A 24,285-nucleotide genomic window follows, 5' to 3' on the forward strand; every position below is an offset into this window, starting at 1 on the left:
CACAGGCAATCCTCCCACCTCAGCCTCCTGCATAGCTGGGACCACAGGTGCAAGCCAACTCATCTGGCTATTTTTGTAAAGACAGGGTCTAGCCATGTGGCCCAGGATGGTCTGGAATTCCTGGACTCAAGTGATTCACCAGCCTCGGCCTCCCAAAATGCCAGGATTATAGGTGTGAGCCACCGTGTCCAGCCATCTCACTTTCTTATTGCTAATATATTGGCTCTTCAAATTCTGAGAAACCTTGCTATTTCTCTTTTTACTAATTTTTTTTTCTTTTGAGACAGAATCTCACTCTGTCGCCCATGCTTTAGTGCAATGGCGCAATCTCAGCTCACTGTGACCTCCACCTCCCAGGTTCAAGTGATTCTCCTGCCTCAGCCTCCCGGGTAGCTGGGACTACAGATGCATACCACCACGCCCAGCTAATTTTTGTACTTTTAGTAGAGACGAGGTTTCACCAAGTTGGCCAGGCTGGTCTCGAACTCTTGACCTCAGGTGATCGGCCTGCCTCAGCCTCCCAAAGTGCTGGGATTACAGGCGTGAACCACCATGCCCGGTCTCTTTTTACTAATTTTGTTAACCTCCTTTTCTTCTGCAGTTCTACTTAGCAATTCTCAGAAATCACTTAAGTCAGGGGTCCTTGCCATTTCGTACAAATGTTTTCTCAAAGATCATTAACAAACTCTCTCAAACTCTACTGTTAATGTTCCAATCATTTGCAGTTTCCAAATAAACAAATCACATGCTGTACTTTCTGCCTAAAGTACCTTTCAATTTTTAACTCTTACTCATACTAAAAGATCCATGTCAAGTCATAGCTCCCCTAAAAGCCTTCAAACAAGTTTGTCCCCCAACCTCAAACCAAGCCAGGTAAAGTGTTTTCTCTAGCTTCAACCTCTAAGCCCCCGCTGCTTCAACTACACACTTATTTAACAAGCATATAATTTGGAAAATATTTATACTTAATACTAATAAAGGATTTTAAAACTGGAAAAAGCCTTAAAGATAATTTCTGCTTGTCATTTTATAAACTAGTCATTTTAAAACTAAAAAGTTAAGTCATGTAGCCATAGCTATCAACCAGATCTTATCAAAGAGAAACATAAATCCCTTTGTAAAATAGACTTGAAAACAGAAAAAATGTCCAGGTAAACCCCTGCAAATAAACATCAGATTGATTCCCAGGAGACTTTCCCAAATTAGAGATTTGTCACTATCTCAAATCTATCAAATATTTGTTCTTCAACAATAGGGATATATTCTGAGAAATGTGTTGTTAGACAACTTCATCATCTTGCCAACATCATTAACTGAATTTACACAAACTTAGTTGACATAGCCTATTAAATACCTAGGCTATATGGTATAGCCTACTGCTCCTAGGTTACAAAACTGTATAGCATGTTACTGTGCTAAATACTGTAGGTAACTGTAACACAATAGTAAGTATTTGTGTATCTAAATATAGAAAAGTTACAGGAAAAATACAGCATAAAATATTAAAAAATGGTACACCTGTACAGGGCATTTACCATCAATGAGCTTGCAGAATTGGAAGTTGTCCTGGGTGAGGTAGTGAGTGAGTGGTAAGTGAATGTGAAGGCCTAGAACATTACTGTACTACTACAGGCTTTATAAAAAGTATACACTTAGGCTACCCTAAATTTATATTTTTAAAGTTTCTTTCTTTAACACTAAATTAACCCTAGCTCACTGTAACTTTTTTATTTTGTAAACCTTAAATTTTAACTTTTTTACTATTTTGTAGCAACAGCTTAAAACACAAACACATACAGCTGTACAAAATATTGTTTCTTCATATCTTTATTCTATAAGTTTTTTACTATTGTTAATTTTTAAATATTATACTTTTAAGTTCTGGGATACATGTACGGAATGTGCAGGTTTATTACATAGGTATGCACGTGCCATGGTGGTTTGCTGCACCCATCAATCTGTCATCTACATTAGGTATTTCTCCTAACGCTATCCCTCCCCTAGCCTCTGCCCCCAAACGGGCCCTGGTGTATAATGTTCCCCTCCCTGTGTCTGTGTATTTTCATTGTTCAACTCCCACTTATGAGTGAGAACATACAGTGTTTGGTTTTCCATTTCTGTGTTAGTTTGCTGAGAATGAGTGTTTCCAGTTTCATCCATGTCCCTGCAAAGGACATGAACTCATCCTTTTTTTATGGCTGCATAGTATTCCATGGTGCATATGTGCCACATTTTCTTTATCCAGTCTATCATTGGTGGGCATTTGGGTTGGTTCCTAGTCTTTGCTATTGTGAATAGTTCTGCAATAAACATACGTGTGCATGTGTCTTTATAGAAGAACGATTTATAATCCTTTGGTATATACCCAGTAATTGGATTGCTGGGTATTTCTGGTTCTAAATCCTTGAGGAATCACCACACTGTCTTCCACAATGGTTGAACTAATTTGCATTCCCACCAACAGTGTAAAAGCATTTCTATTTCTCCACATCCTCTCCAGAATCTGCTGTTTCCTGACTTTTTAGTGATCACCACTCTAACTGGCATGAGATGGTATCTCACTGTGGTTTTGATTTGGATTTCTCTAATGACCAGTGATTATGAGCTTTTTTTCATGTTTGTTGGCCACATAAATGTCTTCTTTTAAGAACTGTCTGTTCATATGCTTCACCCACTTTTTGATGGGGTTGTTTTTTTCTTGTAAATTTGTTCAAGTTCCTTGTAGATTCTGGATATTAGCCCTTTGTCAGATGGATAGATCGCAAAAATTTTCTTGCATTCTGTAGGTTGCCTGTTCACTCTGATGATAGCTTCTTTTGCTGTGTGGAAATGCTTTAGTTTAATTAGATTCCATTTGTCAATTTCTGCTTTTGTTGCCATTGCTTTTGGTGTTTTAGTCATGAAGTCTTTGCCTATGCCTATGTCCTGAATGGTATTGCCTAGGTTTTCTTCTAGGGTTTTCATGGTTTTAGGTCTTACGTTTAAGTCTTTAATCCATCTTGAGTTAATTTTTGTATAAGGTATAAGAAAGGGGTCCAGTTTCAGTTTTCTGCATATGGCTAGCCAGTTTTCCCAACATATTTATTAAATAGGAATCCTTTCCCCATTGCTTGCTTTTGTCAGGTTTGTCAAAGATCAGATGGTTGTAGATGTGTGGCATTATTTCTGAGGCCTCTGTTCTGTTCCATTGGTCTATATATCTGTTTTGGTAACATTACCATGCTGTTTAGGTTACTGTAGCCTTGTAGTATAGTTTGAGGTCAGGTAGCGTGATGCCTCCAGCTTTGTCCTTTGTAAAATTTTTTATTAACTTTTTTCTTTTTAGACTATTAAAAATTAAGACACAAACATACATATTAGCTTAGGCCTAGGATCATCAATATCGCTGTCTTCCACTTCCATATTCTGTCCCACTGGAACGTCTTCAGGGGTAATAACATGTATGGAGCTGTCATCTATGACAACAATGCCTTTTTTTGGAATACTTCCTGAAGGACCTGCCTGAGGCTGTTTTAGTTAACTATTTTTTATAAGTAGAAGGAATACACACTAACATAATGATAAAAATATATTATAGTAAATATATAAACCAGTAACATAGTCATTTATTATCATTATCAAGTATGATATACTGTACAAAATTGTATGTGCTCTACTTTTTTTAAATGACTGGCAGTGCAGTAGGGTTTGTTTACACCAGAATCACGACAAACATGTGAGTAATGCGTTGCACTATGATGTGACCACAGCAATGACATCAGTAGGTAATAAGAATTTTTCAGCTCCATTTTAATCTTACAGGACCAATGTCATATATGTGAACTGTTTTTGAACCAAAATGTCATTATGTAGCACATGACTGTATGTATAAATGTTTCTGCTGAAAATCGGATTCTCAAATCTAGCCCAGCACCATGTATCTTATACAGAATGCCCATGTGAGATCTTGCTCAACCTATAACAGGGTATTTTCTTGGTCAATCAATTCTGAGTTGTTCTTAACATTTTTAACTGGGGAAACAGGAAGAGATGATCAATAAGAAAGAGAAAAAGACTTGAACATTGTGTGAGAGGTGAAGATAGAGGCATAAAAAGTCAATATTTAGTTAGACAGAAAATAGTTTTGATTTTTTTACAAATGAGATAGGAGGTGGTATCTCTACTTCTTCCATGACTTGGAACATCTCTTGGATTAATAAACTCTGCCTCTAAAAAGCAAATAGTGCCCCTGCCAGCAGATATGAGATAACTTCATTCATAATTTGAAGGATTTTTGCAATTATTCAGCATTTGGTGAACATTTGCAGAATGCATTATATAAAGCAAAGGAGCTACAAGTTTGGCTTCTATAAGTCATCCCAGCATAACATTTCTTAAAAGCTGCACAGAAAGAATACCAATTTTAAAAACCAACATTGTTGATATATACTATATCACACATCTATTTATCAAAAGTTTAATGTTCTAACCTGGAATGTCGGAGGCTGTCCTTTTTGTTTTTTGCAGAACACAATGTGCATTCACAGCCAACTGCATGGGGCTTGGGTAGAGATACATCCTGTTTTAAGAGCATTGTAAGAATTTCATAGTTGTTACGATGAGCAGCTAAAATGACAGGCGCAACATCCATAGTCGTTGAATACTCAGGATTCTGAATTCGTTCCATTAGTTTCTGAAAAATATTTATATAAATGTCCAAAGTTATCATTTGTGACTTCAAAAAATATATTTATCTGAAGAATGAAATGAAAAAACAGGAAGGCACAAAGAACTTAAGAATTATTTAAGGAATACGTTAAACATCTTGCTTGGATTAAATTTTTCTTTGAAACCTCAAAACTTAACTCTAATTAATAAATGCAATGTAATTGTAACAGACAAAATCTTCAATAGGTAACATTCATATAACTAGAGATCTGTTTTTTTCCAACAAAGAAGTGAGAATATCTACAGAAATATCTTAAGGAAAAGTGTTTAATTTTCACAAGATTATAGAACCATGTCTGACAAAAATAAAGAACAAGAATGTTAGAAAAATATATTAGAAAAACAAAAATGCTTAAAAAATAGGGAGAATATTAACATGGTCGAAAAACTATAAGAATTTCACCTCTATGGCAAACCTTATCACATTGACAGCAATGCAGCTACTTGAAAAGGGTAATAGGAAGCACTCTTCATTTTGTATAATTTTCTACACATTTTCAATCATTACATATACTACTTCCTACTATAAATGCCAAGAAATTAACAATAATGCTAATATTTAATGAGTTCTGGAACTGTTAGGCACTTTACATTTATCATCTCATTTAATTGCCACAGTAGCCTGCAAAACCTAGCATTATAATCCCCATGAAGAAACTGAGGCTCAGAGAAGTTAATGTGCCTGAGCCACAAACAGAGTGGCTGGGTGCTGATCAGAATCCAGGTTTGTATTACTCTGGAGCTGGAGCTCCTTCCACTACAGGAGCCCATGGGTGTGGTAAGAGCATGAAATGAGGAAAGTAACATTAGTAATTCAAGAACCAGGCTTAAATAAAAAGGTTGACTATTTTATAACTATCATATTTTCTTTCTAATACTTCTTTTTTGTAATATTGTAAAAGCAGTATATATACTTATTATAAAATATCTGAAAATACAGAAAATCAGAAAAACAATTTTAAATACCCACATTCCTACTACCCAAAGAACATGTGCCAGCATAGTATTTCATTCTAATCCTTTTTCTACTATACCCCCCGCCCCCCAACTTTTAAGGACATCTTTGGCATAAACAGTAGGTATTCTAAGGACCAATGATTAAACAGTGGTCCTCAATGTCTCCAAGATCAGGGACCCTTTTAATAATTCATAAAGCAGGATCTTTACATAACCCAGAATCTTCAGAAAAAAATAATTCATGCACAGAATTTTGTATGCAATTTGAGGAAGTTCATAGATTCTGTGTTCAAGTATTTTATTTTGCTAATTTACCATAAACATCTTTATGAAAAGAGCATTTTCCAAATTTAGGATTATCTCATCAACATAAAAGCCCAGAAGTGGAATTATGGGTCTAAAGGCCATGAACAGTTTTGAAGCTCTTGAAACATATTGTTAAAATCCTTTTAATAGTTTATATTACCAATAATATACGAAGGTACCCATTTCAAACTAAAGTTTCACTTGCCAGCCTTAGGCATGATCACTCCCAATTTATAGTGAAAAATACTATCATGAAATTGTAATTTAATTTCCTTTGATCACTGGTAAGTTTTAATATTTTCTGATATACTTATCTGATTTTCTTCCTCTTTTATGACTAATTTGTTTATATGCTTCTTATTTATTTATTGAAGACTTCAAATTAATGACTTTATTTTAAAATTACAGAGAAACCTAAAACTAGTCCTTTTCCATCTTATTATTGCATTACAAGTTATAAAGAAGAAAAAAATATGTATTTAATCCCTTAAGAGAAAAGTGGTCCTCATGTTTCCTATGAAACATACTTAACTGTATGAAAAACACCACTAGATATGCATAAGATTAAAGTTCATAATTCCATTGTTCATAATACAATCTGTATACTATTAAATAAAAAACCTAAATTTGAAAGGAAATTGCCAAAAAGACAATCTGGCAAGCCAAGAATAGAGAATGAATTCATTGAAATGCTAAAAGAATATTACCATTATTGAAATGCTAAAGGAAACAATATTTTTGTTCTGCTTATAGCCAGTTTATATTCCCAGCAGTTATTTAAAATATATAAAAATATTGAATATTGCCTCTCTAGAAGTAAAAGGGCTATCAAGATATGACCTTGGCTGGGCCTGTAATCCCAGCACTTTGGGAGGCCGAGAATGGTATATCACCTGAGGTCAGGAGTTCCAGACCAGCCTGGCCAACATGGTGAAACCCCGTCTCTACTAAAAATACAAAATTAGCTGGGCATGGTGGCACGCACCTGTAATCCTAGCTACTGGGGAGGCTGAAGCAGGAGAATCACTTGAACCTGGGAGGTGGAGGTTGCAGTGCTCTGAGCTCACGCCATTGCACTGCAGCCTGGGCAACAAAACAAGAGTGAAACTACATCTCAAAAAAAAAAAAAAAAAGAAGATATGATCTTGCTGTCATTGAGTGTATTTAAATAAAAGCTGAATAGAGTAGAGACAGAGTAGAAAGTATTTTTTTGTTTTTTGTTTTTTTTTTTGAGACAGAGTTTTGCTCTGTCACCCAGGCTGGAGTGCAGTGGCTTGATCTCAGCTCACTGCAACCTCCACCTCCCAGGCTCAAGCAATTCTCCTGCCTCAGCCTCCCAAGTAACTGGGATGACAGGTGCACAGCACCACGTCTGGCTAATTTTTCTATTTTTAGGAGAGACGGGGTTTCTCCATATTGGTCAGGCTGGTCTCAAACTCCCGACCTCAGATGTTCCATCCGTCTGAGCCTCCCAAAGTTTCTTTTACTAAGTAGGTGAGGGCTGCCAACACTAAGATTTAATCAGTAGTGATAATGGTGATTAATAAAACCAGTTAATGGTTCCAGTACTCAAGCACACTACACCCTACCCTTCCCCCGCAGGAAAGGAAATGGACTAAAAGGCTAGAAGATGGGATAGGTGTACCAAAATATAATAGTAACTGCAAGATAAATGGCAGAAAATTGAATGGTATTTTAGATATTTCTGATCCTTTGGATAGGGACTATATTCTTAGCCCTTTGTTCCTTATTCCTGTTGGTTTCTTACCATCGCTTAAACTAGATGGTACTATCCTCCGGAGAAAGTCACACTTTTGTAACAGTCTGAATGAGAGTAAGATTTTTCAGTTAATATATAAAATAAAGCATGCAATTTAGCAGAGCCTCTCACAGTTCTCAAACATGGCAGAGAGTCAACAACCAATTTATAATTCTTTCTTAAAACAGTATTTTTATTCTGCTTATAGCCAGCCTATACACCCAGCAGTTATTTAAACTGCTTGTTTCACTATATCGTCACCAATAATGAATGTTATCATGTTTAAAATTTGATAAAAAACAATAAAATTAGCATTTATGTAGTAGTGACTATCCTCCTAACTACAAAAGCAATAAAGAAAAATAAAAAGAGTACAAAAAAATCTGTAATTTGATTATTCAATGAGAGATGATGATTGTTAGGTAACATTTTGTTGCATTTCCACACAGTCCCTTTTCTATGCATATTTTTAACTTTGGATCAAATTATATGTACAATCTATTTAATTTTTCTTATTCCACTTACTATGTTATATTTTTCCATGTTCCTAACTATTCTTTTAAAAATACTGTTTTAATGACGGCATAATATTCCATCGTACATATATGTAATCATTTATATTTCCTATCTTCTATTTCGGAATGTTTAGATTATGTTACATGGGCTTTTAAAAATTACTACAAATAAGATCACAACCAACATTTTTGTCCACATTTCTGCCCATTTCCTTGATAGGTTCCCAGAGGAGAAAGCACTAAGTTAAAGCATATGAACATCTTTCTTATGACAGATCCTGCCAAAACATTTTCCAAAATACCTGCCTCACTAGTTGCATGAGAGACTGTAATACTCCCTTGCTATCAATGATTTTTTCTTAATTTTCAACTTTAATAAGTAAACTTGGTAAGTTTAAAATTAGTATCTTACTGTATTTAATTATCATTAAGATTTAACATTTTGTATTTTCTGTGATTTTTACGTCCTTTTCTAATATGTTTTTCACCAATTTGTCCAATATTAAGATTAATTTATGATATATCCTGCAAATATCTTTTGCCAGTTATTCATCTGCTTTCTAAATTTTGTCTGACGTTTGGATTCCAAAAACTTAACTTTTTTAATAGCAAAAACTGTGCCACTGTGATTTCTGTCCATTGCTTTTATGCACATAAAGTCTTTCCATTCCCAATCAGTTAAATATTCACCTACATTTTCTTCCAGTTTGTTGGTTTCATTGTTTACATTTAATTCTTATCTATCTGCAAACTAATCTATATTTTCAACATTACCTGCAGAATATTTCAAACAATAAATACTGGTCCACAGTGACAAAATTATGGAAATATCAACTAAATTAAAAAAGCTTTCCTGAAAGAAATACTAATTATTCCTGCAAGTGTCTACTTACTTTAAAGTAATATTTTACAGAGTGAGAAAAAAGATCTATTTTTTGAAAAAAAGAAAATCAATTTGAGGGAAGGAAAAAATGGCAATGGGGCAGGAGATCTATTCTGGTTTAAAAATCCAAATTAATAAATATTTAAAAGTACTAACTACTATAGTTGGTCTTGATGATCGTTTTGGTCGATGATTAAGTAGTATATCAACAGCTCCCACTACTTCAGAGTCGATTGCCACCAAAAGTGCATCTGCAGACTTTAAAAAAAAAAAAAGTTAAAAATGAAAATGGAAGATAAAAAGGTAAACTACTTCTTTTCACTAATCCATAAATAAAACTTTTTAAAAATTTTAAACTGTATTATATACAGTAATACTAACTTTTCAAAAATGTTGACTGTACAAATAGTAGTACATTTGCTTGCCTTAGGAGTACTTCTGTGTACCACAATACACACGTTTCTGTCCTGGTTTCAATGCATGAGTTGGTAAAATAATGAATGTTTCACTAAAGGGATTATTAGCGTAACAGTGCTGATTCATGCAGCATTTAAAGTTGAAAAATTTTTTTCAAGATCTTTACTCTTGAGCTGTGGACCAAAAGAATCTTAACAATCCAAATCTATAAAAGAAACTGTCAAGAACTATTACTACACGTAAAGGATTGTTTTGAGTCTAATGAAAACGATCATCATCAATGCAAACAGGAATATGGGGAGAATATCTAAAGGGAAGAGCCTTCTGTTCCCATTTTTAAAACACATGGCTGACTAAAATGCTACAAATTTGACATTTATGAGCAATTTTATCAAGTATAATCCACAAATAGGCGACCAAAGCTCATAGAGACAGGAGGGAGAAGTGACTTTATCATTCTACTCCCAATCTATAACTCACTGTGAAGATCCGACTTTAACAAGAGGAAAAAGTAAGGAGACTCTGAGGAAATGGGGACTTTTAAACTCTGTAACAAAGCCTATAGTCCTATTGGTAACTATAACATCAGGTTTTTTGATTTTTAGGGAAAACTATAAAGGAAGAAGGAAAACATAGGGATAATGATTCAATATAAGAAAATGCCCTGATTATTTTCAATCTGTACATTTTAACTGCTATAATATTTAATAACTATTTAAATCAATGTTCTTGCTCTTGGGAACAAAACTATATCAGATCTTTACTATTCTTTGCAGCTGAAAAGAGTAAAGTTTATATCCACTTTATCTGGATGTAAAAAATAGGACTAAAAGTAGCAGACTTTACTTGAATATCTAAAAATAGGACTATGTATCTAAAAAAAAAAAGGGTTGGAGTCCTCATAGGAATCACCTATGCTTTCCCACAGAAAAACTCCCCACCCAGATGGGAAATTTAACCCATTGTACTATCCCTTAAAACTTTCAGGGTTCATTGAGCTGTGGCCTATGCTTTAAAGTCCTAGCATTATTATTCGGCTTTGCAAACATTTCTCTTCAGATTTTAGCATATTTAGTCAGTTGAAGGAAATGAACAAAAAGAATGCTATATCCATTACTACTAAATATTTCATTTATGATTTTTAATTTTTTTTTTTTTTTTTTTTTTTGATACGGAGTCTTGCTGTCGCCCAGGCTGGAGTGCAGTGGCGCAATCTTGGCTCACTGCAACCTCCGCCTCCCAGGTTCAAGGGATTCTCCTGCCTCAGCCTCCTGAGTACCTGGGACTACGGGTGCATGCCACCACACCCGGCTAATTTTTGTATTTTTAGTAGAGACAGGGTTTCACCATGTTGGCTGGGCTGGTCTCTAACTCCCAACCTCAAGAGATCCACCCACCTCAGCCTCCCAAAGTGCTGGGATTACAGGTGTGAGCCACTGCGCCTGGCATATGATTTTTAATTTTAACCAATAAAGCTAACTATAGTAATGCCATCGCTTGCAAAGTCAAACACCAGGCAACTTCAACAATCTGAAAAATAGCCATGGATTTAAAAACAGCAACATATTGAGCTGTCACAAACAAACTCCATGGGTATTATTTCCCAAAAGAAACAGACCCAATCATTCTGATTTAAAATTGTCTATAAATGATGAATATCTGGCTTTCCCAAGTATCCTTTGGATCATTACTGAATAAAAGAATAGCTAGATTAAAACCAACAGCGTAGAGGGAAAGGAAGAAAGAATTACTAAAAGTTGACTACTGAAAAGATTAAATACCAGTACAGCAAAATCACTATCCATGCACAGCAGTCTAAAGCCACTTAATGTAAGGACAGACATGTTAATAGTTTCAGACCATATGAAGCAAAGTAAAATAATTACATTCTCTATTATTCCAACTAAGGATGGTAAAGTTAAATTATATTCAGATACATTAGTTAGTAAAGAATAAAGATTTACATTAAATCTTTCAATGCTTAAAAGGATAAGCTTCAGCTATAAAAATATTCATTTACATTAAAATGTCTTGTAAAAAGGAGTTACCACTGACTTATTCTGCACAAATGGTATGTTATTTGATAAATCAATGGCAGTTATGAGGGAAACAAATGTTTTAAATTATTTTAAAAATACAGTTATACAAAAAATCCTCACTAGTTTTGCTTTCCAATTTCTCAGATATTTGACAATTCTTTATTAAAAACTTTTTAATACATATACTTATTACATATTTATGAGATCATTATCTTCCTTCCTACCTTAGAATTTGTCTTTTCAACAATTCCCATACTCTTTCCTTTAAGCTCAGAGTAAAAAAGTTACTTATTTTCTTTCCAAAGCTACATTTTCCACCTTAGTCTTCTATTTGATGCTCTCCAATCTTTAGAACCCTGGTCCTTCATTTACAGAAATACCAGTCTCATCTCCCACCTCCCAGAACTTTAAATCCTTCCTCATTCTTTGCTAACTTGCTTACTAGCTCTTTGCTAACTTGACTTAACTCCATCTTTCTCTTACCACTCAAGTTTTCTTCTTCCTTTCACTGTGTCAAACTTTGCAAATCAAAGTGTATCATTTCTCCAATTCTACTGATTCCATAGTTTCAAAATCCAATTACTTTTTCTACCTTCTAATTTTTCTTAATCTCTAAGAAAATGTTAAAAACTATTCTTTCGGCTTTCACAATGCTCTACTATCCTAACTGCCTCTGATATCTTCAACAATTCATTTGGTCTTTAATGAAACACTTTCCATGTAATGCTCTTTATTAAATGTAGATATTTCCTTAAGAATGAATCTGCACCAGCCCTTTGCTCTTCTCCATGATTTCATCTACTCTCACAATGATGATGGGCATTCCCATGGCCATGACTGTTTACTGTATCTCTTTAGCCTGATCTCTCTCTAGAAATCCCTAGAAATAAAATGTTCATCTGTGTTTGTCTGATGAGGACTGCCTGATATCCACCAAATCAACAAGGATAAAACCGGAATTCACATTCCTTGCCCCGAGCTTTACTTAGCTTCTGAACTTAATGTTTTCCTTTCTTCCTTCTCCTAGTCACCCATGTTTAAGTTTTCCAAATCATCCTGGACTCCTTCTCAATTTCCCCCTCCAAATCAAAATATTCACTAAGATTTGTCAATTCCTCACAGCAGTCTCCAACCTTTTTGGCACCAGGGACTGGCTTCATAGAGCAGGTAGGGAGATGGTTTCAGATGAAACTGTTCCACCTCAGATCAGGCATTGATTAGATTCTCATAAGGAGCATGCAACCTAGATCCCTTGCATGTGCAGTTCACAATAGGGTTCGTACTCCTATGAGGATCTAATACCATCGCTGACTTGACAGGAGGCAGAGCTCAGGCGGTAATGATCGCTCACCTACTGCTTACCTCCTGCTGTGCAGCCCAGTTCCTAACAGGCCACAGAACCATATAGGCCATGGACCCATATCTGCCTTTTTCCCCCTCTTCTTACAGCCACTGTTTTTCTTACAGCACTTTTCTGGTTCAAGCCTTAACCTCTTCATATCTAGATTACTACAAAAACTGTTCACATAGGCTATAGCCTTTCCCACTTTCCATTTCCCAATCTATACTAAATTCAGCCACTAGATTAATCTTTCTAAAATACCACTGGACACATGACATCTTTCTCGAAAATCACGTAATGATATCCCCTATCTATTATATAAAACCCAAATTTCTTATTCTGGTATCCAAGGCTCTTTGTATCCATTTTGTTTTAATTATTTTTCCTAATTCCCACTACTCCCCAACCCAACTGTTTTGTTCAAAAACGCTAAATCAATTCACTGTCTCAAAAATATACATTGCACATGCCTTTGTTTATATCCTTCTCCACATCCCCTGTTCCCCACCTGTCTTTACATGTTCGAGAGTAGATTAGCATAATAGGTAAGAGCATGGATTCTGGAGCCAGAGCCTAAGTTCAAATTCCAGGTAGCCATTTACAGTGTGACTTTAGGCAAGTTACTTAATCTTTTTTACCTCAGTTTCTTCCTCTATAAAATAGGGATAATAATAATATCTAGGTCAGGCGCGGTGGCTCACACCTGTAATCTCAGCACTTTGGGAAGCCGAGGCAGGTGGATCACCTGAGGTCAGGAGTTCCAGACCAGCCTGACCAACATGAAGAAACCCCGTCTCCACTAAAAATACAAAATTAGCCGGGCGTGGTGGTGCATGTCTATAATCCCAGCTACTCGGGAGGCTGAGGCAGGAGAATTGCTTGAATCCAGGAGGCAGAGGTTGCAGTGAGCTGAGATCACGCCATTGCACTCCAGCCTGGGCAACGAGAGCGAAACTCCATCTCAAAAAATAATAATAATAAAATAATATCTAACTCATACCTATGTTGTGAGGATTAAGTAAGTGAACATATTTAAGGTTCTTGGCAGAGAGTAGTATTATATAAATGTTAGCAATTATTAATATTTCAAGGCTGAGTCAACTGATACTTTTCCAATGAAATCTTTCTTGATAGCCCCAACCTATTCTATATTTCTAAATAATGTATATTAAACCATAAAAGTTTAAACATAAAATAGGGTTTCTTAATAGCAGCACTACTGAAATTTTGGGCCAAATAATTTTTTGTTATGGAGACTGTCTTGGTTATTGTAGGATGTTCAGCAATATTCCTAGCCTCTACCTACTAGATAACAGTAGTAACCTGCCCTCCAATTGTGAAACCAAAGTATCTTCAGACATTGCCAAACGTCCCCTTATGGTGACAAAATCATTTGGTTGAGAACCACCAATATAACACAAGATACGTGAAAGCTCTTGTAAATGCAAAGCAATATAAAATGGTCAAGTACTATTAGCATTCAACACTTACCAAATACACCTTTGTATTACTTGACTTGTAATTCATACATACTTTAACTGTCCAATTTGTGTTAAAGATCCTATCATGCAGAACCCATGTTTTACTTATTCATTTCCACAATCACACCCAACCAAAGGCCTTGGGCATTTGTGGATTGATAAGACACAGGTAACCTGGACAGAACACAGTGAACTAGAAAGAGCGTGGGATTTGCAATTAGAAGATTAAATTCAAATCGTAGTCTTGTCCTTACTAATTTTAGAACTTTGGGAAATTCATTAAAGTCTATGAGCCTCAGTTTTCTAATCTATAGAATGTAACATCTATATAGGTTGACTGTGATGTCCGAATGTGATCAAGTGTATGAAAGCACCAGGTATAATGCAAAACTATTACATGTATATAACCATGTGTAAAAAGACAAAATTATAATACCATAGTAATTCTTTTATCCAGAATCAGTGTGTGAATTTTTTTCTATCCTTATTTTCTAGGTAACTGAAGCTTATGCCTTTAAGTGTTTAATTTTAAAATTTAAACTATCTTGATGGAAGTCTTCTGCTTTCGTATCTTGTAGACACACAAACACACATATATATAGTCTTTCTTCTAAAACAATAGGTACTGAATATAATTTAACTCTTCCTTATTGACTCTGGGCCATTGTTATAAGCCTTAATTATCATCCTAACCTACAGCTCCCTCAGAGAATATCAGATATGTAATGCTGTTGACCTCTGTTAAATAGTGTCAGAGGTACCACGCTTCATTTTGTTCCACTGCAGCTCTCATGCCCCTTCCATTGTCCCTCAGATTCTCTATGGATTAGAAATTAATCATGTTAAAATGGAACCTAAAATGAGAAAAAATAGACTCTGATGGAGGACTCCTATAACTAAAGTTCATAAATTTAATTTGTAAACTTCATGGCAGCAAACCACTGGCTGCTCAGAGGTTATTTTTTACTTACTTTCTGCTTCTCAATTGTGGTCTGGATAGCTGAAGTTGCTGGGTAAGCAATTCTTTTTTTTACTCCAAACATATACATGGAGACAGTACCACATGTTGCTTTATACATATATATATTTTATATATATATATAATAGCAATGTACACAGAATTACCCTACTTATAATCAGAAAATCTGCTGCAAATGTCTCCAGATGACACTGAAAAAAAAGTGCCTCATTAAAAAAAAAAAAAAAGAGGTAGAATTAATATGCCAAGTCCCATCATAAGTAAATCAAAAAGGAAAGGAAAATAATATTATCAAATTTCCTTCAGAATCTCTAGACTGAATTTTCAAGACTTACACACATGCCTTTTTTCTACCCAAAACTGATATGAAGATAAGTAGGAAGGTCTATATTTTATAGATGAATAAAAGTCATTCATCTTTAGATAAAAACAAACATTAAGTTTCAAACAAAAAAATAAAATTTAATAAAACTTAGGAGAAAACTGAAGTCAAACTGAAAACTGTTTTGAGTCAGGAACATTTTGTTGATGTGTCTGTAACTAATAGGGGTCAGAAAAAAAACTATTCCTCTGACACTTGCAGAGTGTTTGTACTATTTTAGATATATAATATAAATATTGTTAACATAGGTAATGACAACCAAGTCATCTTTAATAAGTCATGATAATTTACCTCTATCAGACAGATGTGGGGAAAATGACACTTGGGAGGAAAAAGATAAATCAATTCAAAATATTATACTTTTCAAAAAGTTTTTTTGGTTTGTCTTTAAAACTTTTAGTGGTTCAAAACCAAATAAAAGATGAAAGAAAGAAAGAGACATAAAGAAAAAGAAAGGAAGAAAAGGAGGAAAAAGAAGAAAGAAAACAAGAAGGGAAGAAAGCATGGCATATCTAACAGCACTTAGAAGTTAACTGGATTAAATTATCTAGCCTTGTACCTGACAACCGTAGTCCAAAAGAAGCTGCAGTATATCCAAGTTTTCGTTTTCAATAGTTATGGTAACAGCATTTCTCCCCAGCACATCTACGCAATTTATGTTCAAGTCACCTGAACTGTTTTCCTCCAAAATCTTTTTAACCATATAATAGTCACCTAAATAACAATATACAAACATAATTTAATATCCATGACATATCAAGGATGACTGTAAAGAAAAACTTAGCTTGTTGAATTAAAAGATTAAAAGCCTAAACTCATTTTTGTATATGAAAATGTACACAGAAAATGTGAACATTTCCTTGATGAAAATTTATACCTTAATAAAATAATACGTATATCAGCAGCAGACATAAAAAGTAGAAAAATTTTAAATGTACAGAATGAAATAAAAATCATTAGTTTAAAATTAATAACTGAATGATCATAAAAGGAGAAACTTTTGGAAGATATTTAAAGCAATTTAATAAAGGATGTCCAAAGGCACAGACTGGAAGCTAGAAAAATTAGACGGAAAAAGCTTAAAGAATTAAATTTTATATCTCAAATATACACAGACATTTACTTACACAACAGAGTTAAAAATGAGATCTAGTAATAATAAGTGGAGGATATTATAAAGAGGTTTTACAGGAATAAACATACTTTGGAAAAGCAATATACATACATATATATTCAAGGATATGTATAGTAAAGGGAAGGATGTCTGAAAATCCTCTTCCCTACTCCCCACTCTCCCAGCACACACACCACACACACACACACACACACACACACACACACCCCATCTCATTAATTAAGCTGATTAGATTAAATGACCAGGGAACATTCAGTTCACAAAATTCTTAAGGCAGGACTAGGATTAGTGCCTGACCTGTTAGGAGCAGGCAAATTGCCTTCTTTGTGACTGTAGCCCACAACAAAACAGTTGTCCCATGAGAGGAAATGACAACAATTACAGCAGTAATTATTTTCAGCAAGGCCCCACCGTATTTGTCTGCTGACCAGATGGTACAGGAATATGGGGAATAAATCAAAAGAGAAATGCTAATTAAATAGAGAAAAAAAAGCAAGGGGGATTTTGCTTGTTTTGTTTGACTTGTTAAACATTAGACAAATAAGCCATTTTAAGTGATGTGCAAATATAGTTGCTCCTTAGAAGTCTATAAATAAACAGGGAAAGAACAATCAGCATAGAAAATAGAAAAAGAAATGATTTCATTATACAGAAAAAGAAAATACTGAAACTGGGCTAAATAAGTGAGTAAGAAAGACAGGTAACAGATTTTATTTGTTAAATTTTCAAATAAATTTGCTACTATTTTTAATCTATGGCCTTAAACTCCCTGCCTCACACATACAACTTCTTTTGAAGGAAGGTGGGTGATAGTTTTCTTGACAACGTATTTCCTAAGGTCCCTCAAGAAGAAAACTAGTCACAAAAAGAAATGTTTTCCCCATAGTACTAGTAGTTAATAGTTAGACACAAATGCTCCCTGGGAGAACCTTATCAGACAGACACTTCACAAAGTGATGTTCTAAGTCACAAGTTGAATCAATAGTGACCAAAGATAGACCAGTGAAAATTTATCGCTATTACTGGAAAGTGACATTTAAAACCCTATTTCAGGTGAATCTATTTCAACATCTTAGTAGTAGAATGCTACACATAAAAATTCTGCTATATTTTCTTTGTTACCATGATGTGTCTAGGTGAGCAGTAATTTTTTATTTATCCTGCTTAGGACTCATTAGGCTTTCTAAATTTGTTTTTATTCTTTTTAAATTTTTTTTTAATAGAGATGAGGTCTCGCTATGTTGCCCAGGTTTGTCTCAAATTCCTGGCCTACAGCAATCCTCTCGCCTCGGCCTCCAAAAGTGCTGGGATTATAGGCATGAGTCACCACATTGGGCCTAGGCTTTCTAAATCTAAGGATTTCTACCCTTCATTAATTCTTCAGTATTTTCAGCCATTATCTCTTCAAATATTGCTTCATCTCCATATTACTTTTTCTCCTGTCAACTTCTGTTAGGCATTAAGTTAGACCTTCCCATTTCAACATCTGTGTCTCTCAAGATTTCCTGTTTTTCCTTTTTTTCCTCTCTCTTTCCTGCATTCTGGGTAATTTTTTCACACATTTCTTCCAGTCACTTATTTCTTCTGCAGCTTCCAGTCACATTCCTCCTTTAATCCATTCACTCACTTCTTAAAAATTTAATGACTGTATTTTTTATTTGTATAAGTTTTACCAGATTTCTTTCCAACTCTTTTATTTTCTTATGTTTTCATTTCCTTATTTTAACTTTTTCATCATTTTAAACATAATTATTTTATGGTCTCTGTATGATAGTTTAATTATCTGAAAGGAGTATTAATTTGAACCCCAAGACAACAAGAGGCAGGACCATGGTTATGTATTCTTAAAGGAGTCTTATTTCTACCCTTATTCAGAGCCCACAATAACACAAACAAGCTTCTTTGAAGTCTCCATGTGCTGGTAGATTGGTTTTTCTCCTCATCTACCTCTTTGCTGAAGGTACAGTCCTTTAAGGATCCTGGTTTTATGCTTAGATGTTGCATCCAACTCCTCACTTTGTACAGTCTCCAGGCCTTGTAACCTGTTCCCATATGGGCATTAAGACTCAAATCTGTGCAATGTCCGAAACAGTAACTCTTATCCCCACCCATGGAGCAGCCATAGTGTCAGCTCACAAACTCCTGGTTTTCTTCACTTTTGTATCTTGGTTGTTTCCCTTACTTTCTTGAAAGCTCGGCTATTTATTTAACTAGATGTTCATTATATTTCAGCTATCATTTCTAAGTGATTTGAAGAAGAAAGGTTTTCAGATTATCTAATCAACCACATTGCTAGAGACAGAAAAGTAGGAAGAGCTACATAAATAAATCCTTATGACATTTAATAAATTTCAGGTATAGCAAATAGACAAAAATAATTGCTACATGTTTATAAGTTTAGATTGTTGTTAAAAAGGAAAGCACATTACAAATATCACATATTCCAGCTTTAAAGGTTTTTTGTTTTGTTTTGTTTTTAAGACAGAGTCTCGCTCTGTCACCCAGGCTGGAGTACAGTGGCAAAATTCGGCTCACTGCAACCTCTGCCTCCTGGGTTCAAGCGATTCTCCTGCCTCAGCCTCCTAAGTAGCTGGGATTACAGGCGCCTGCCACCACGCCCGGCTAATTTTTGTATTTTTAGCAGAGATGGGGTTTCACCATGTTGGCTAGCCTGGTCTCGAACTCCTGACCTCAAGTGATCCGCCCGCCTTGGCCTCCCAAGGTACTGAGATTACAGACACGAGCCACTGTGCCCAGTCCTAAAGTTTTAAAGAGTATTTCTATTGTAGTCAAGGAGCTATACAAGAAAGAAAGAAAATCCCTAAAAATCAAAACCAAATAAATACTTTTCATCCCTAAAAATAAAAAGTTCCACCCTGCTACAGCTAACACAGTCATGCAAATGAAAAATGTTACAGTCACAGAACCTATAGGAAACCTAGAGTCGTTGCTAAGCATTTCAGAGAAGTTTGTATTTGCAATTCATTTAAAACAAGTACTATATCCAAAAAAAAAAAAAGACCAGAAAAGACCAGAACAGTCTTAATTTTTAGGATGAGCATATATGTAAAAAGAGGTTAGAAAACTTAAAATAAACAGCAAGAAGTTATAGAACAAGAATTACAAATTCAAAATGCCTGTGTATGACAGACAAATATATAAATGCCATTCATTTTATACTGAAGTTGCTTTCAAGAGTTACATCTTTTGTCTTTTAAAATAGAACACATAGAAGGAAGTGCAACATAATCTGTTTACTTTTTTGGCTAGATGGTAGTCTTTTTCAGTGAAGGAAAAAGAAACGATTTTCAATCAATTCCACAGGGAGTATACCAATTCAACAGCACGTCTTCTTAGCTCCCTCTCCAAATTATCTCCCATAATCATCTACTTGTCTCCATGTATACTGCTACCCGCAGTCCAAACCCCCATGATCTTCCTCCTGGACTCTGCAATAGCCTCTTAAGTAACACAGCTGCTGACCAAGATTCTCTCCTTGACCAAACTTTAGTTAGGCTTTTCTGAGCCCTTCACAAGGCCTCCACCTTGGCCCATATAAACTTGAACAAAACACTAAGTGTTTCTAACAGCTGAAGGCCAGATCCCTAGGATGACCCTAGCCCCTCTTAAAATGCCTGCCTGAGAAAACTCAAAGCCGATATAAAAATTTACTTTTGTTCCAGCCAACACCTGAAGACAGGGCCCCTATCTCCCAGCCTCCAGGGAGGGTAGGAGCCTAACTCCTTAAGTGCCATTAACAAACTCAGATGTGTTTCACATGGACCAACTCCCCAAGCCCTGTATTTTGTAATTTTTCACTTCCCTGATTCCACTGAGCCCACACTCACCCCCTTCCTTGTTTACTCTTTTCCTTATTGCAACTTATATTACTTATTAATACTTTATACTGTAGCACAGGGTTCAACAAAGTTTTCTGAAAAACGGTTAGATAGTAAATAGTTTAGGCTTTGTGGGCCATGCACTTAGTCACAACTACTCAACTCTGCCCTTTCAACACAAAAGCAGCCACAGACCATATGTAAACAAATGATAGTGGATGTGTTCTAAGAAAATTCTGTTTATGGATACTGAAATTTGAATTTTACAGACTTTTCATGTGTTATGAAATATAAAATGTAAAAAACTAGTTTTAGCTCCAAGACCTCACAAAACAGGCAGATATGGTCTGTGGCCCATAGTTTGCTCACTCCTGCTCTAGCCCCACCCCTTCAATCCACTCTCCACTCCACAGCTAGAGTTATCAGTTAAAAATTCAAAACATAGGCCAGGTACAGTGGCTCATGCCTGTAATCCCACTTTGGGAAGCTGAGGCAGGAGGATCACAAGGTCAGGAGATCGAGACCATCTTGGCTAACACAGTGAAACCCCGTCTCTACTAAAAATACAAAAAATTAGCTGGGCGTGGTGGTGGGCACCTGTAGTCCCAGCTACTCGGGAGGCTTAGGCAGGAGAATGGCGTGAACCCGGGAGGTGGAGCTTGCAGTGAGCCGAGATTGCTCCACTGCACTCCAGCCTGGGCAACAGAGTGAGACTCTGTCTCAAGAAGAAGAAAAAAAAAAAATTCAAAACATATCAAGCTTACAACCTTCGTGACTTTCTAAATAAAGGCCAAATTTTTACTGTGGCCTATAAAGCCCTATAGGATGGGTGGTTAGACCTTGTTACCATTCTGAATTCATCTTATGCCTCTCTACGGCTCAGCCAATGATCATTCCAAACCAGTTTTCCAAACTGCAGGTTGCAAACCATTAACAATCATGAAATCAATTTAGTGAGTCCTAACCAGCAATTAAAAAAACATGAACTAGTATACAAAATACCAGAGTGATCCCACAGATCCTTAGCAACAAATTTACTCTCGCCAACTGTAATAAACCCTTGAGAAATATTATATGGAGAAATGTTATAATACTGATAGAACCGGTGATTCCACCTCTTCCTCATTAGCATTTTGTTTGATTTCACGGCAAAGACAGCATTAATGTTGTTCAGTTTAATTTTATATTAACCACATTTGAAGTTAGTTGTGAAGTGTGAGAGAATTTAATGTCAAAACATTTGTAAAGCTTTCCAAACCAAGTTTCTGTAACAAACTTGAGTGTGGCAATTGCAACATTCTAACTGAAATATTACAAATGATGCTAAAAATAGAAAATTTTATTAAGAGGGAAAAGAATGATGATGTAAAAAAATACAAAGACATGATCAAGTTCAGTTGCTGGATCTGGAAATATAAATGACAATACTAATAAAAATGTTAACTTGACATCCAACTTCAAATTAGTTTGAATCGAATTCTAAAAAGGAAAAAAGAAACCATGCAGACTTTTTACAGTGAAAATGATTTAAAATGTAGCTTTATCAAATGCGCAAAACTCTGTATTACAGACCCCAATGTATTTATAACCATATTGTTGTAAATGAAACCTTCAAAATTAAAGATACTAAAAAACATGGTAGCTAAACTGTTTATAACACTTTGAATATTTTTGAAAAAAGACAATTATTACCATAATTTCTTAGTTGCTTATGAATCCTAATGAGGACTATTAATAATAATGAATATCATTTAGCAAAAGAGCAAAGATGCACACTGCTGCCGGAAAAGATTATACTATAAAACAGAAAGTAATGCTGATTTTTTCATAGTAAATCAGTTGATAAAAATTATAAACAGCATATTTTTAACTCTATTAGAAGAATAGTCAAAAGCAATGTTTATTTTGTAATTAAGAGTCTGATAAATGACTTGAGATCACATTCACAATGCTGCTGTGAGTTGTTTAAAACTTTTAGTTTATATCAAGTTTATATCAGGTTGTTGCAACACAGTCTCAGAAAGGATTTATTGTGTTGCTTAAATTTAATCTCATATACATTTGAATTATACATATTTATAAAACTAGAAAAATATATTACTGGCCAATATGTTAATCTAGAAAAACATATTTTTAAAAATTAACAGAAGCTATTAATAACAGTGCCAGTCACCCCCACTTTATACATAACAAAGCTTTGGCATCCAAATAAATCTACTGAGTCTCATGACTATATTGATACAGTGCTAGAATTCTTTTAGTCCTTATCATTCATCTAGGCTCCTAAAAGTCATTACTTAATCACCTCTTAGTGATAACTTTTGAAATCCTCATTGCTTATTCAACTACTGATCTTAAATCTTAAATTTCTCAGTATCATTAAATTAGGAAGAGTTAGCAATAAAGAAGGTATTTAGAGCACTGGCAGTAAGGTAGAAGAGGAATTATTAGGTTACAATAACACCTATATAACAAAATTTAATCTTTTCACACTCTTCCTCCAAGTCTGTATACAAGGTATAGCTAAGAGTCTGGCTTGGGTTACATTTTTTTTTAACTGCCCAGATAAAAGATTGACTCTGTACAAGTAATATCCCATCCTCCAAATCACGTATAGGCCATTTAAGTTAAATTGAGCACTTGCTTCTTCCCTTCAGACAGATACATTTCATACAAACATACTTTTGTTTCCTTACTTCTCACTAGAGCACAAGAGAGCATCTCCATTACAGAATATTCTCCTAAAGGATAGGGATGTTCTCAGTACTTTCTTGATAAAGCACTTTCATAGCACCTTAACATAATTAAGAGCCTGATAAGTATAGTTTGATGGTGACTTATAGAAAAAAAGCAGGAAAGTTGTGTGATCACTATAAAGAATTACCAGTATCACAGAACTACCAGGCAGCTAGCTGCTGAATTACTAGTCTGTTAGAGATAAATTATCCACTAAGATTTTCGCAATTTGAGTCTTTTGCTGCTGTTGTTAAAAAGTATCCCTGAACCATCCCCTATGGCAATATTTTTCAACTAGTACATTCTAAAACTTTAGTTATTTGAAAAGCTTTCCTATATAAAGTACATAAATGCTATGCCTATGATGATTTGTGAAGTGTTTATAGAATGTTGCCTACAATACCCTCTTTACCTCCCGTTTCTGCAGTTTTTTTCCTCACAGCACATACTTCCTTACATTAGGTGCCCCGTTGTCAACATAACACTTCACACCAATACTCAGTACTCAGCACTTTTTGTTTCTTCCCACCACCATCCTCTAACACCAGATTTCAAAATATCTTCTCAAATAGGTAAAAAATTTTTAAAGGCCCATTATATATAAATAAGGTGTTCAAAAAACAGCAGCTTAATATTACTTCTCTTAGAAATGTTGCACTTTTTTCTTCTGACTCTGGCTTCTCTCTAGAGTTGTTGCACATTTTTAAAGCATCCTTAGCCCAAAGGTACACAAAGCTTATGTAGAAAGTCAGTCATCAGGCCAGGCACAGTGGGTCACGCCTATAATCCCAGCACTTTGGGAAGCCAA

At 35.0% G+C, this 24,285-nt stretch overlaps 1 protein-coding gene across 2 annotated transcripts in view; it reads right to left on the bottom strand.

Annotated features, from left to right (window-relative positions):
• TRPC1 (transient receptor potential cation channel subfamily C member 1) overlaps nt 1-24,285 on the bottom strand; it is an 83,307-nt gene that overhangs the window by 55,014 nt on the left and 4,008 nt on the right. The window contains exons 2-4 of one of the 2 annotated variants that reach the window (XM_025377896.1): nt 16,327-16,481; nt 9,284-9,385; nt 4,470-4,672 (exon numbers count right to left, since the gene is read on the bottom strand). In XM_025377896.1, the coding sequence (XP_025233681.1) occupies nt 4,470-4,672; nt 9,284-9,385; nt 16,327-16,481 (460 nt within the window). The remainder of the gene's footprint in view (nt 1-4,469; nt 4,673-9,283; nt 9,386-16,326; nt 16,482-24,285) is intronic. The other variant, XM_025377897.1, reaches the window with a different exon arrangement.

Source organism: Theropithecus gelada, chromosome 2 (assembly GCF_003255815.1).
Source record: "Theropithecus gelada isolate Dixy chromosome 2, Tgel_1.0, whole genome shotgun sequence".
NCBI classification, from domain to species: Eukaryota; Metazoa; Chordata; class Mammalia; order Primates; family Cercopithecidae; genus Theropithecus; species Theropithecus gelada.